This window comes from Hibiscus syriacus, unplaced genomic scaffold (assembly GCF_006381635.1).
Source record: "Hibiscus syriacus cultivar Baekdansim isolate YM2019G1 unplaced genomic scaffold, ASM638163v2 tig00005974_pilon, whole genome shotgun sequence".
NCBI lineage: Eukaryota > Viridiplantae > Streptophyta > Magnoliopsida > Malvales > Malvaceae > Hibiscus > Hibiscus syriacus.
Window position 1 is genome coordinate 4,534,639 of NW_024062076.1, and position 13,489 is coordinate 4,548,127.

The 13,489-nt window shown below is 35.9% G+C and overlaps 2 protein-coding genes and 2 long non-coding RNA genes across 4 annotated transcripts; 3 read left to right on the plus strand and 1 right to left on the minus strand.

The window, feature by feature from the left end:
* LOC120200426 lies at positions 1-1,577 on the plus strand. Its single transcript, XM_039201285.1, has 4 exons — positions 1-691; positions 818-936; positions 1,015-1,420; positions 1,558-1,577. Exons 1-4 carry the CDS (start codon positions 1-3, stop codon positions 1,575-1,577), a joined length of 1,236 nt encoding a protein of 411 aa, XP_039057216.1.
* A 45-nt stretch (positions 1,578-1,622) lies between these two features.
* LOC120200446 lies at positions 1,623-4,221 on the minus strand. The gene is made up of 3 exons (XR_005523535.1): positions 3,019-4,221; positions 2,859-2,940; positions 1,623-2,009 (listed from the first exon to the last, which is right to left on the minus strand). It is a non-coding gene; the product is annotated as an uncharacterized LOC120200446 (long non-coding RNA).
* A 1,571-nt stretch (positions 4,222-5,792) lies between these two features.
* On the plus strand, positions 5,793-6,789 carry LOC120200447. The gene is made up of 2 exons (XR_005523536.1): positions 5,793-5,943; positions 6,333-6,789. It is a non-coding gene; the product is annotated as an uncharacterized LOC120200447 (long non-coding RNA).
* Positions 6,790-8,000: 1,211 nt separating this feature from the next.
* On the plus strand, positions 8,001-10,550 carry LOC120200494 (aspartate carbamoyltransferase, chloroplastic-like). The gene is made up of 5 exons (XM_039201329.1): positions 8,001-8,130; positions 8,662-9,223; positions 9,309-9,448; positions 9,837-10,010; positions 10,143-10,550. Exons 2-5 carry the CDS (start codon positions 8,692-8,694, stop codon positions 10,485-10,487), a joined length of 1,191 nt encoding a protein of 396 aa, XP_039057260.1. The 5' UTR covers positions 8,001-8,130; positions 8,662-8,691; the 3' UTR covers positions 10,488-10,550.
* The last annotated feature ends 2,939 nt before the right edge of the window (positions 10,551-13,489 follow it).

Sequence of the window (13,489 nt, forward strand, 5' to 3'; positions counted from 1 at the left end):
ATGCTTGAAGACATAGGAAAGATTTCGAAAGTTCGTGTCACGTTGAAGAGAGCAATAGCCTTAAATGGGTTTATATATAGCCGTACAGGTGTTGTAAACATGATGAGGAAGTTTACCGGGAAAAGAGAGTTGGTGAGACCCCCGATAACCAGATTTGCCACCGCTTACATCACTCTTCGTTCAATACAAGTTCAAAAGGCAAACCTTAGAAAGATGTTTACTTCTGATGAATGGAGGAAGAGTAAATACTCAAAAGAGCATGGCGGTAAAAGAGTCGCATCCATTGTTTTGATGCCTACCTTTTGGAGTACAATTGTGTATATCCTTAAGATGACGGGTCCTCTCGTAAAAGTGCTTAGGTTAGTTGATGGTGAAAAAAGGCCGGCCATGGGCTATGTATATGAGGCCATGGATAGGGCAAAAGAAGCAATTGCAAACTCCTTTAATAATGTGGAGGACAAGTACAAAGATGTGTTTGCAATTATTGACAAAAGGTGGGAATGTCAACTCCATCAACCATTACACGCGGCCGGGTGTTATTTGAATCCTCAGTTATTCTACTCAAATCCCCAAATTCAAGAGGATAAGGAGGTGATGATCGGGTTTCTTAAATGCATTGAGAGATTAGTGCTGAGTGTTGTTGATCAAGGTAAAATAGAGGACCAATTGTCACTTTATAGGAACGCCGAAGGTATATTTGGGATGGCAATATGCATACGTCAAAGAGAAGCAAAGTCACCAGGTTACTTTCTTTATACATATATAAATAATATAAATCAAATTTAATTTTTGCTTGTTCTAAAATATATATTTACAGCTGAGTGGTGGGCTTCTTTTGGCAATGATGCACCGGAATTAAAAAAGTTTGCCATCAAAGTCCTCAGCCTTACGTGTAATGCAAGTGGTTGTGAGCGAAATTGGAGTATTTTTAGCCTCGTAAGTAACTCAGATATCATTTAAGAAACATCATAAGTAATGTTTTTGACTCTTGATTATTCTGTTATAATTTGGCAGCTTCATAACAAAAGAAGAAACCGACTTGCGCAAACTCAGCTCAATAATTTAGTCTATGTGAAATATAATCGAGCGTTAAAGCGGCGTTATAATCATCGTGATGTCATTGATCCAATCTCTTTGGATGACATTGATGAAAGTAACGAATGGTTGCTTGGTAGAATGGATGAGGATGAAGAAGAAAATGAAGATTATGTGTTTGATGATGACGATTTGAAATGGAAGGATGTTGGTATAGCTTCCGGAGCTTATGAGCGTGACCATAATACTAGAAGAAAGAACATTGCTAGTTCAAGCTCGAAAGGAAAGGAAAAAGCTAGACCACACCTTGTAGATGAAGATTATGAAGATTATGAAGTTGTTATGCTAGAGGAGAGTGACACTGAAGAAAAAGACATTAGGGATTGTGAGACGGATGAGGAGGAAGATGATGACATACCACTTGACGATGATGATGAGGATTAGTTTGATGTTTGATGATGATTATCAGTGACTTTATTTGATGTTTTGTTTTTGCATGTTGAATGTTTTTTTTAAACTTAGTACTTGATTATGCTTGTTGATAACTTTTATGACATTAGGTTGGTATTTTGAATTTGAGAATAAACTCTATTGAAGCCTAATATTGGATATCTATGATATTTGAGTTTGATTGCATTAATATATACATGTGTTACAATTTTTTTGATATCATGCGCCTCGCCTTCGTGAATCCCGCGCCTTTCATGCGCCTCGCGCCTCAAGGCTCCAGGACACTTTGCGCCTCGATGCGCCTTGAGCCTTTGATAACTTTGCATCCAAGCACTGGTACCCTCAGTGTTGAGGAGAGTATCTTAGGAAAACACACGCTTTAGAGCGAAAATCAAATTTATGTTTGTTATAGGGTCGTAGACATGGAAAACATTGGCAACCAAAAACCCTCAGAGCTGATAATCTGGCGCTTTACCATAAAGCTTCTGAAAAGGGAGATGTGTCCAAGCACCTTTGATGCTAACCTGTTAATCAAATACACTACCGTAAGAACAACGAAGGGCCAATACTTAAATAGAACATTAGACTGAGCAAACAAGGTTAGAGTCATGTCTATTATGTGACGATGCTTGCGTTCCACAATGTCATTCTATTGTGATGTGTGTGGACATAAGACCCTATGTTGAATACCAGCCGCAACTAGATGCCCTAACAAGGCACGAAACTCGCCACCACTATTCGTTTAGAGAGCTAACACATTAGAGCCAAATCAGTTATTAACAAGAGCACAAAACAGAGAAAAAACTTTCGAAACCTCTGATTTATTCTTTAAGAGATACACCCAACAGTTCCTACTGTACATGTTAACAAAAGAGACATAATACTGAAAACCACCAAACTTAACTGGTGCAGGCCCCATATATCTTCTTCAACAAGCTCAAAAGGATGAATATAGACAATATTAGAAACCGAAAAATGGAAGACAATGGCTCTTACCTAAATGACAAGCAACACAAGAATAATAAATTTCAGAATTACTAATGTTTTTAAATAAAGAATGAACAACACTAGGTGCAGGATGACCCAAGCGCTTGTGCCACAGCCAATAAGCGCTAACAGCCTTATCAAACTTTATTCTATATGATGTAGTAACATGATGCAACTTACCATTCAATTTTTTGCAACCATCAAACTAATATAACCCATCGTCCAGCTTACCTTCAAGTTGCACCAACCCAACATCCTCATCCATCACAAATCATTTATCACGGTGAAATTCAAAGAACACATTGTTATCCTTAGCAAATCTAGACACATATAACAAGTTCTTAGTAATGTTGAGAACACAGAGAACGTGATTAAGTTTCAAGTACCTAGATAAAGCAGGTAGCGAAGTACACCCAATACTAGATATGTTTAAGGTCGAACCATCACCCAAATATACTTTTCCCGTACCTGCATAAGTATGAGAGGATGTGAAAGGCTTAGCATGCGAGACATGATGCGTGGCTCCTGAATCAGGATACCACTTACCTGTCATATTAAGAACACCCTTTGCAACAAGCGAGTTAACATGAGTCGTGTTCGTAGTAGCAGGTTCATCAATAACTTCACACCCTGCAGAGAAACTCACAAAAGGGTTATAGCACAACTCAGCAGACTGAGAAGTATATTTTTAAACATTGGCTTGCCCATCATTGCTGGAGTTGGAGCGTTGAGGAGAAACTCTTTTAAAGTCTTGATCAAACCTATGGCAGCACCAGTAAACTAAGTGGCCAAGCTTCTCACATAGCTGATATTGATGTTGCAACCGCCCTTTGTAATGATTACTGGAAGAGTTTTTACCACGAGTATCATCAGTCTGATCACCAGAGTAAGGCCTATCCCCATTATTTCTCTCACGCCCACGATCATGTCTCACCATATTAATCGACACCAGAAATATCATAGGATAATCGATGTGAGACTCTGCATCAATAAGCACAGAGGTTACAGATTCAAAAGTACATGGATCACGACTTACCATAATCGCAGCCACAAACAATTCAAATTCCATAGGAAAACCATTAAGGAGCATCACAATTTACTCAACTTCAGACACAGGGCTTCCACTCGAAGTAAGCAGATCACATATTCCTTTAATCTATGTGGAAAAATCACGAATCGGCAAATCCCCCTTCTTAAGGTTCTTTAGCCGACTATGGAGACTCATAACCCTAGTTGTGGTCAACTTAGAATAAAGTTGCATAATAGTATTCCAAATACCCATAAATGTCTCAACACCAACTAACTGTCCAACTTCCAGGAGGCAAGAGAGTTGTCCAGCTTCTTATGAACACAAAACACCAAATTCATCATAAGTTCTCCATCAGCACCAATCATCGTCTCAGGTGGCACCGAAACAAACCCATCTAAAAGGTGTTCCAACTCATGACCACAGACCATCAACGTGACTTGCTGTTTCTAGAGAAGGAAATTATGGTTATCCAATCTGACACTCACCTATTTATTGGAGAAAACAAATTAAAGTTGCTGATTGATTTGTGAGGCATTGTTAGCCTCCCCCGATGAAGTGACTACAGGAATAGAAACAGACATATATCCCAAACAAAGGAAAAGAAAACTCAAGGAAAAGAAACAAGGAGAGCCAATAACCCACTGACACTTGAATCGGCCCCATTTGATACCATATTGAAGGATGCACTTGGACAAAAAAGAGAGACGAGGAAAAAATGGTGAATCGATTAAGAAAAAGAAAGAATGTTGGCCAAAATATAATTGTGGCCTCCCCAAAACTAGGGTTAATGTAGCCTAACACAAGTTAGCAGATCAACACTATAAGTTTGATCTGACAAAAATTTGGGTCTGCCCAAGAGCCTCAACAGAAACGATTACTAGAACAACTGTAAAACAGAACGAGCAACCATTAGCTAAAGCTAACAACCAGTCAAGACCAATAAATTGAGCAGCTCGAACTTGACTCGGTTAAAGTTTAATAAAAATTCGACTTAGGTTGACCTAACTCAAACTTGTGCTCAACTCGAGACCTTGATGAGTTGAGTCGAGTAAAGTCTAACCTGACTCGATAAATTCGTGAGTAATTCGTTAATTTTTATATAATATTTTAATAATTATCTTAAAAAATTATTTCATTCAAGTACTAATTTAATAATTGATAATAAAAGAGATGATAAATTACTAATATGTTAATTTTTTAATAAACAATAAAAAAAATATTAAATTATTAGTTAATGTTTTATTATACCCAAAAATCAAACCCTATTAATTTTTTTATATATTTGTTGATTGTTACTTTAAAGTTTAAACTTTGAAATTGTTTTGTACACTTTTTTGATATTTTTTTGTTTAATTTATTAATTTATGTCTATATTAAACTATATATAGTATTAGTAAATTTCACCTATAGTTAAGAAAATAAGATAAAAATTTCAATGAATTTAACGAGCAATGAGACGTGCAATGAGCATGAAGCTTAACGAGCAACGAGCAACGAGCATCTAACTTAACGAGTAATTAGCTTAACGAGCAATGAGTCGAGTAACAAGTTTTTTTAATAAGCATAAGTCGAGCAAAAATTTAACCAGCTTAATAAGCAATGAGTTGAGTCGAGCAACAAATTTTTTTAACGAGCATGAGTCGAGCACTAACCAACTCGCGATCGACTTTCTCGATAAACACTCCTAATTGCCCCTTCAAGTGTTGAAAAATTGGCGTCCGCTGATCACAAAGCCTATTGAATTAATTTCGATGGAATACTAACAAGACGAACGACATCGTACAACTAATGGAAGAGGAATGGCTCCAAGACGTCACTCTTCTAGCTACCATTTCGACAGACAATCCTAATGAACTATCCTAATAATTTTATCACTAACAATTGTAGGAGGTGCATCTTCAACAACTTCAAATGCAGATTTAAAAGAAATGGAACGTTATCTTGGAAAACACCACGACAAAAAAACACTCTTTGACTGCTTCTCTAGAATCAATAAGCCACATAGGTAAACGAAAGTAGCTTTCCGAATAGTTTTATGAACTAGGAGCTAGTTTAGATAAAATCAATTAATTAAATCTTTGTTTCTGGTTTAGACAAGACTAAAAGATCAAAATATTTCTCTAATTTTGCCAAGGATAAGTAGAAAAGAAACAATTGGGCCATGGTCCTCAAGCTTTTAATATGAACCATTATTTTTAGAATAAATTATCCACATAGGGCATGGGCTTTATGATACAATTAAATGGTAATTATTGAGCCTGCCCAAATACATTTGTTCTGTTTTTTCCTTTGGGGCAAATTCCCGTTTTACCACGAAAAATAGGCTTTGCTTTCTACTTTGCTGACCGCCGTCACTCCCTCTTTGCTCCGCCGCCGTCTTTCTGGTTCTCAGGCGCTGCTATTGTATACTTTCACTCATTTGCAGCTGATTCCACCGCCAGGTTCGGTTCTTTCTCTTTTTTTATAATAATTTTTTTCTTTTGCTTCTGTTTTTCTTGAAACTTGTTTAAAATGCTTATATTTTTCCTTTTATTTTTATGAACCCAGATTCCCGAACTTGGGTAAAAAAGGTGAGTTCTGGGTTTTACGTTAAATTAAACTTTGTTTAGAGAAGTAATTTGTTTCTTTTAAACCTTAGAACTGAACAATTATATCTTAATCAAAGTAAACACGATTTCTATACTTCAATCATAATTGAGTGCTCTTAACCTTTGATTTTGAGTTTGAATCTAATTGTTTTTAATTGGACATTGACATCTCTCTGTTTCTGTCTTTATTACTTTGTTGATTTTCATAGTTATTCTATAATAAGCTTGTGTCTGGATTGTAGTTTTATTAAAGATGAAGAAAGGATTGCACCCTCAGATGCAATGGATATCTTATGTGACCCCAAGTGGTCGTTTGATTAACTTCATGATGAAAAAAATACACAGTGTGGGTAAAGTTTATCACTTGAGGGCTAAACGTCAATTAGCTGCAACCGAAGGACAGATTGCTAAGCTCAATCGTCGCTACGGGCTGGAGAAGCCGGATGACACTGACCACTCAGAAAAATGAAAAATGAATTATGGTTGTTGCTAATGCAATGTTGGGTATTTGCAGTTCAATTTAAGCACCTATGTTGTTGAATAACATGAGTGTCGATAGTTAATCGAATGTCATTTGATCTTCTTGATAAGATAGTGTTTCAATTGTGGTTTGGCGATCTTTCATTCAGTGTGTTGCTGCTTTAATATAGCTTATAAGAGTTCTTCACTTCTCGGAGTTTCATTCCTTCTTTCCCATGAATTTTTAAATGATCATATCTTGTTCGGGCTTGATGTCAGTTGGGATAACTATTAATACATTGCAACTGAGACCCGAGATTGATTAACTTGTTCTTCATCTTATTTCATGCTTTTGATGAGACAATACATAGATTTGGACGTCAGGTTCTTGGATCTTTGTATTGTGTAGTGTACTTTGGAGCTTTGCTTGATTAGAAGTTAGTAATTGTTCCTTTAATCTGCATTTTTTTGGTCATCTGTTAGATGTATGCGTTCTTATATGCACCAATATATCTTTTTGAGCTTCATCGAATCAGTGGATCTATCATGTCCTGTTTCGAAAAAACCATTATCTAAAACCAAAGAGAGGTAAACCCTTCCTTTCGATGAGTGCTAGATAGTTATAGTAAGACCCCCAATGATTGGTGAACGAGAATGGCCTTTTTACTCATATATGTCTGTTCGTATTGATTTTGTGCATCCTGAAATGAGCTGTTTACCCAATGGATTGCTACTATATATGTTGATGCTGATGATAGTGAACCCTCGATGAACCAGATATAGTGGTTAGGCCATGGATATGCTTGAATGTAATGTTGTAGGAACAAGCGAACTGTTTAATGTTGTCTCCTCCACACGAACTACCCTACCTTTTGATGTTGTTTCTATGATAACCGTCATTGGCACAGCCGTTGCTACGATGGCCTTGTCCACCAATCCCTTGCCGTTTCTGCCATCGTCTTGGACCTTTAAATCGACTAGACACCCTCCTCAGCCACTTCTTTAAATGTGATAATCTAAATATGTTTATCATGTCACCAACTTTTGACGATAATATGGTCAATCAAATTCTCTATACATTTCAGTATCGAAATGAAATACACTGTCAAAGATTTTAAATTTCCTTATAAATTTTTCCCTACAAAACAATGAAGATATTATAATGCATTTTTGTATCAGAAAAGAAGATGAAGATGAATTTAGCACAACCATTAGATCCTATGACCTTATATTTTGCAAACCTTTTTATCTACAGCCGAAAGCAGATGACAAAATCCAAAAGGAAAAGAAAAGAAACTAGAAAAATGAAGTTAATAGTGATACATATTTTTCGCCAAAAATTTCATGAATTTTCTCTTTCCAAAGAATCCCTACTTTCTTTCTTTTACTTTCTCCATTTCCTATTTATAATATATTCGAAACACAGAAAGAAAGAAAAAGAGACTGAAAAACCCTATCTTTATAGGAAAAAAGAGAGAGTGAAAAACCCTATCTTTATTTCCCTTCACTCTATTTACCTTTTTTTCCCAGCATCCAAACACAGCTTTTCAGTTTTCTCTCTTCCCTGGAAAATTTTCCCAGGTCTCCTTTCTTGGTTTTATTTCTCTCTCTCTTTCTTCATCAGCTTATACTCGTTTCATATTATTGGGTACCTTCTGTTTGTTTGGTTGAAGGTATAAAAATGATGGAAATATTTAACTGAACATCATACTGAGAGTACTACAGTAACTTAATTCTCTTTTTTTATGTTTGGTTTACATGTTATGTTATGTTTTGTTGAATTTGAAAGACTGGGATATTTCTTTTGATGCGGTGATAGATGACTGCTTGAGAAAAATTGTGATTCTAATAAGCTTACAATTCCAAAGTTATGGTTTATATTACCAAGCTTATAAATAGTGGATTTTAACGTTATATATATATTGCAAAGGTGTTTGGCTTGATTCAGCTTAATGCAAATTGTGGGTACTTTTAGTGCATATCAGGGAACCTTCATTGGCATGATTCATTCATTTTGAATCATCTCATAAAGTTCTCTTTTTTTTCATAGAAATTCATGTGTACGTTATATGATCGATAGTAAGTGTAACCTTCGGTTTAGATTTTTGTTGCAGACTTTGAAGCTGTTTTTATTCAATTACAATGGCTTCTTCAACATTATTTTCCAATTGCTCCTTGAAAAGGGAGTCCTTCAATTCGAATAAAGAGTTCAAGTTTAATGCTTTGAATCCCATGAATCGATTACCTGTTAAAGCCATGTTATCATTTGACTTTATGAATTCAAGATTGCTAACTGATGAGAAGTGGCTGAAATGGGGACAAAGTGAAAGGTTTTTGAGGAATCGGATGCAATGTCATGCGGTGGAAGTTGAGAAAGTGCTTGTGTATCCAATGAGGAAGAAGTTTCAACTTGATGATGTGATTGAAGCTCAACAGTTTGATAGAGAAACTCTAAATGCTATATTTGAAGTGGCAAAAAAGATGGAGAAAATAGAAAAGAAATCACCTGGGAGTCAAATTCTCAAAGGTTACCTAATGGCCACCCTTTTCTACGAGCCCTCAACCAGAACTAGGCTTTCATTTGAGTCGGCCATGAAACGGCTAGGTGGTGAAGTTCTAACAACTGAAAATGCTAGGGAGTTTTCTTCGGCAGCTAAAGGAGAGACTCTTGAAGGCAAATTCTATTAACCTTTTTGGTTAACGTTCTTTGAAGTTGTTCAATTATGGTGTTTTTCGTAACCAAGTAACTTGTTTTGTAGATACTATAAGAACTGTTGAAGGGTACTCTGATATAATTGTGATGCGGCACTTTGAAAGCGGTGCTGCTAAACGAGCAGCAGCTACAGCAGGCATTCCTATTATCAATGCTGGCGATGGTCCGGGTCAACATCCAACCCAGGTAACTTATAATCGAATATCTCACTAATTTCCATTGAACCCTGTAGGCAATTGCAAACTACATTATCGTTATGAAAGAATTGTAAAATGAAAAACATGTGTGATGAAGAAAAACCAACAACCCTTCTTGTGTAATTTCTGTAATATGGGATATGGCCTGTCTTCACCATGATCTATTTTGTCGCTTCTAAGGTTTTTATCTATCTGGTACATCCAAGTTTGGTTTCTTAGTATAAATAATTGGCATCCTATGTTACATGAACTCAAGGATGAAGGTCAGGTACAAATAAGTATTTATTATTAGTATATTTAATATTTTCCAAGTATTTTTTCCCATATATTTGAACTGTTTCAGTTCAAAAGATCGTTTCATTGTTGTTGTTGTTTAGGCCCTTTTAGATGTCTACACCATAGAAAGAGAGATAGGAAAATTGGAAGGGATCAAAGTTGGGCTTGTCGGAGATCTTGCCAACGGGAGAACGGTTCGTTCTCTTTCATACTTGCTTGCAAAGTACCAAGATGTGAAGATCTACTTCGTCTCCCCCGATGTTGTTAAAATGAAGGTTTGTTTTTAACAAACTAGACTTACTTGGCCCGTATTTATGCTCAACCTTACTACACTCACACAGACAGACTTCCAATAGATTGCCAAATTAACTTATGTGTTTGTTTTGCTTCTTTTTCTTCTTTTTCAGGATGACATTAAAGAGTATTTGACATCACTGGACGTCAAGTGGGAAGAAAGCCATGATTTAATGGAAGTGGCCTCTAAGTGCGATGTGGTGTATCAAACTCGCATCCAGCGAGAACGATTTGGAGAAAGAATTGATCTTTACGAAGAAGCTCGAGGCAAATATATAGTTGACAAGAATGTGTTAAAGGTGATGCAGAAGCATGCTGTGGTCATGCACCCGCTCCCAAGGCTTGACGAGATCACTGTCGAGGTGGACGGGGACCCGAGGGCTGCCTATTTTAGACAAGCAAAGAATGGGCTTTATATAAGGATGGCTCTTCTAAAACTGTTGCTTGTTGGATGGTAGGGGATGGGCGGTTCTCTGTTTCAGGCCATTTATTTGCATCTAAGAACATTTGAACTATAAGCTGAAAGAACCATTTTTCGTATTTCCTATATGTTCTGTTGATTTGGAAGTCAAGTTTATATCATCTTTTCTGAGGACATGATATTTAATAAGCATGGAGTTGAAGTTTTTATGTCTACAATATGAACATGTTTATATCATTTCTGGTTTTATGTTTCCATGCTCTTTTATACTATTATAAACGCTGTAAACGACCTTAATAGACATAAGATTTTAGTGAACTTTTTTTTTTTTATGACCATAACGTTGATGAACCAATAAGCATGGAGTTTAGTAAACGACCTTAATAGACATAAGCATGGAGTCAAATGTTCTACGAACTAGTAATTATGGTGATGAACCAATGTTGCGATCATATGGTGTTTCCATTTGTTGACCCAAGATCAAGGTTGTATTCCAAAACCTCAATGTTAGAAGTTAGAAATGATGAAGATTTCTTTCCACGGAAGGGGCGCTGAAATTTTAACAAGAAACTAGTAAAGCCAACTAAGGTTAAACGATAGGTTGTTGTTAAACATCTCAACATGATACGGTCTGAATGGCTTCGTTCGAGATCCAATTAGATGTGGAGAAATGAAAGGAATTAGGATAAATCCTCCTTGTGATGTTTTTCAAGAGTCGAATTAGAATAGATTCTCCTCTCCTAAATAACCTATGTTGAGTTTGACATATCTACATCTATATTCTCCAAAGATGATAGATTCTCCTTTCAAAGATAAAAGCTTTATAGGATTTTTGCACAAGTTCAGGTGAAGAAAGTCAATTTTATCAAAGATAAAATGGGGGCACCAAGGTCATAATTCTGATTGTGTCAAGAGTTCTATAAATAAAACATTTCTTCTGAGACTTTAATGCAAATGAAGAAGACACAAATATACAAGTTGATCAGATGGTTCTTCAGAAATGAAAGCTTGTTAGCATAATTTGCTACACTGATATTTGAAGTAAAACCCTGGAAAGGAATCATCAAGTGGAAGAAAATCAAATTCGCCACTTTGAAGTCAAATGAAGATTGCATCAACATTTTTGCATTCATAATAACAACATTTTTGCATTCATAAAAACATCATTTGCATAATAGAAAATGCATTACATTGATACATTTAATTGCATTCGAACATGAGGTTTTTACAGATCTTCGTATGAAAAAAGAAGATTCATGATGAAAAAATACCTTACAAGTATAAGGTAGAATTCAAATCATAAATACAGGAATCACGCAAACGTTTGAAGTATAGATAGATGCAATCCACATAAGAAGCATTATTTTGAAGAGAGGGCATGTTACCCAAATAACAAGTTTTTTCAGGAAAAAAAAATGAGAAAACGATTTCCAAAGTTTCTCATTTAATCTTTTTTGAAAATGAAATTTTTGAAAAGTAAGAAAACAATTTCCAAAGTTTCTTACTTAGTAAACTATTTCCCGAATTTGTAAATCTTTTGGGTCATCAGTAAATCTTTCGAGCACGATGCTTAAATCATTCGGATCATCTGTAAGCCTTTCGATCCAGTGGATAAGTCCTTAGGGCCATCCATAAGACCTTCAGGCATGATGCTTTCAAAAGAGTTTTTAGAACCTAAGCCTGATTTTCAGGGGTTTCTTGATGATTATATCCAAAGAGTTTTTAAAGGAAGCTAAGCCTAATTTTTAGGGGTTTCTTGATAACTAAGAAACTAAGATTGATTTGCAAATCCTTCGGGGCATTAGTAAGTCTTTCGAGCATGATGCTTAAATCCTTCAGGTCATCTGTAAGCCTTTCGAGCAAGATGATAAGTCCTTCGGGCCATCCATAAGACCTTCGGGTAGGATGCTTTCAGATGATTTTTTTTAAGAAACTAAGCCTGATTTACAGGGTTTTCTTGATGATTATCTCCAAAGAGTTTTTAAAGGAAGCTAAGCCTAATTTTTAAGGGGTTCCTTGACAACTAAGAAACTAAGCTAGATTTTCAAGGGTTTTTTAATGAGTAAGTCCTTCGGGCCATCAGTAAATCTTTCGAGCATGATGCTTAAATCCTTCGGGTCATCTATAAGCCATTCTAGCAAGATGATAAGTCATTCGGGCCATCCGTAAGACCTTCGGGCATAATGTTTTCAACATTTCCGTTGCTTGATTCACGATATTTTGAATCAACGACGTCTCGCTTGAGACAATTTCACTCAAAACAACAATTTATCTCACTTGAGATTATTTTTCTTAAAACAAGATTCGTCTCACTTGAGGCAATTTCACTTGAAACGAATTTTATCTCACCTGAGATAGTTCCCCTTCAAACCAATTTCTTTGCATTCATTTAATTTCGTTTCACATTTTTATCAATTTCGTTTCACATTTTTATCCAGATACTCAATATTTGACAGGAATTCCAAAGTTAGAAAAGATTTCAGTAAAGAATCAGTCTACTTTTGAAGCTTTGAAAATATGGATTTCAGCAAAGATTCGAATCCATAACTTGATGGATCAACATTTAATAGAAGAGTTCATAATGAGAAGAACTCGTCCGAAGAGGAAGAAGAAGTTCATAATGAGAAGAATTTGTTCAACCTTTTACTTGACTTTATCACAGAAAGAGATAGACCAGCATCAACATTTCCAGAAGAAGTTCATAATGAGAAGAACTTATCTGAAGAGGAAGAAGAAGTTCATAATGACAAGAACTTGTTCAACCTTGCCTTGATTTATCGCATATGGAGTTGAATTAACGACACCTCACTTGAGACATCAACATTCAATGGAAGAGTTCATAATGAGAATAACTCGTCCGAAGAGGAAGAAGAAGTTCATAATGAGAAGAGCATGTTCAACCTTTTGATAGATTCTATCAATTAAGGAGATGGATTGTCATTCCCAGTAGAAGAGTTCATAATGAGAAGAACTCGTCCAAAGAGGAAGAAGAAATTCGTAATGAGGAGAACTTGTTCAACCTTTTGCTTGACTCTATCA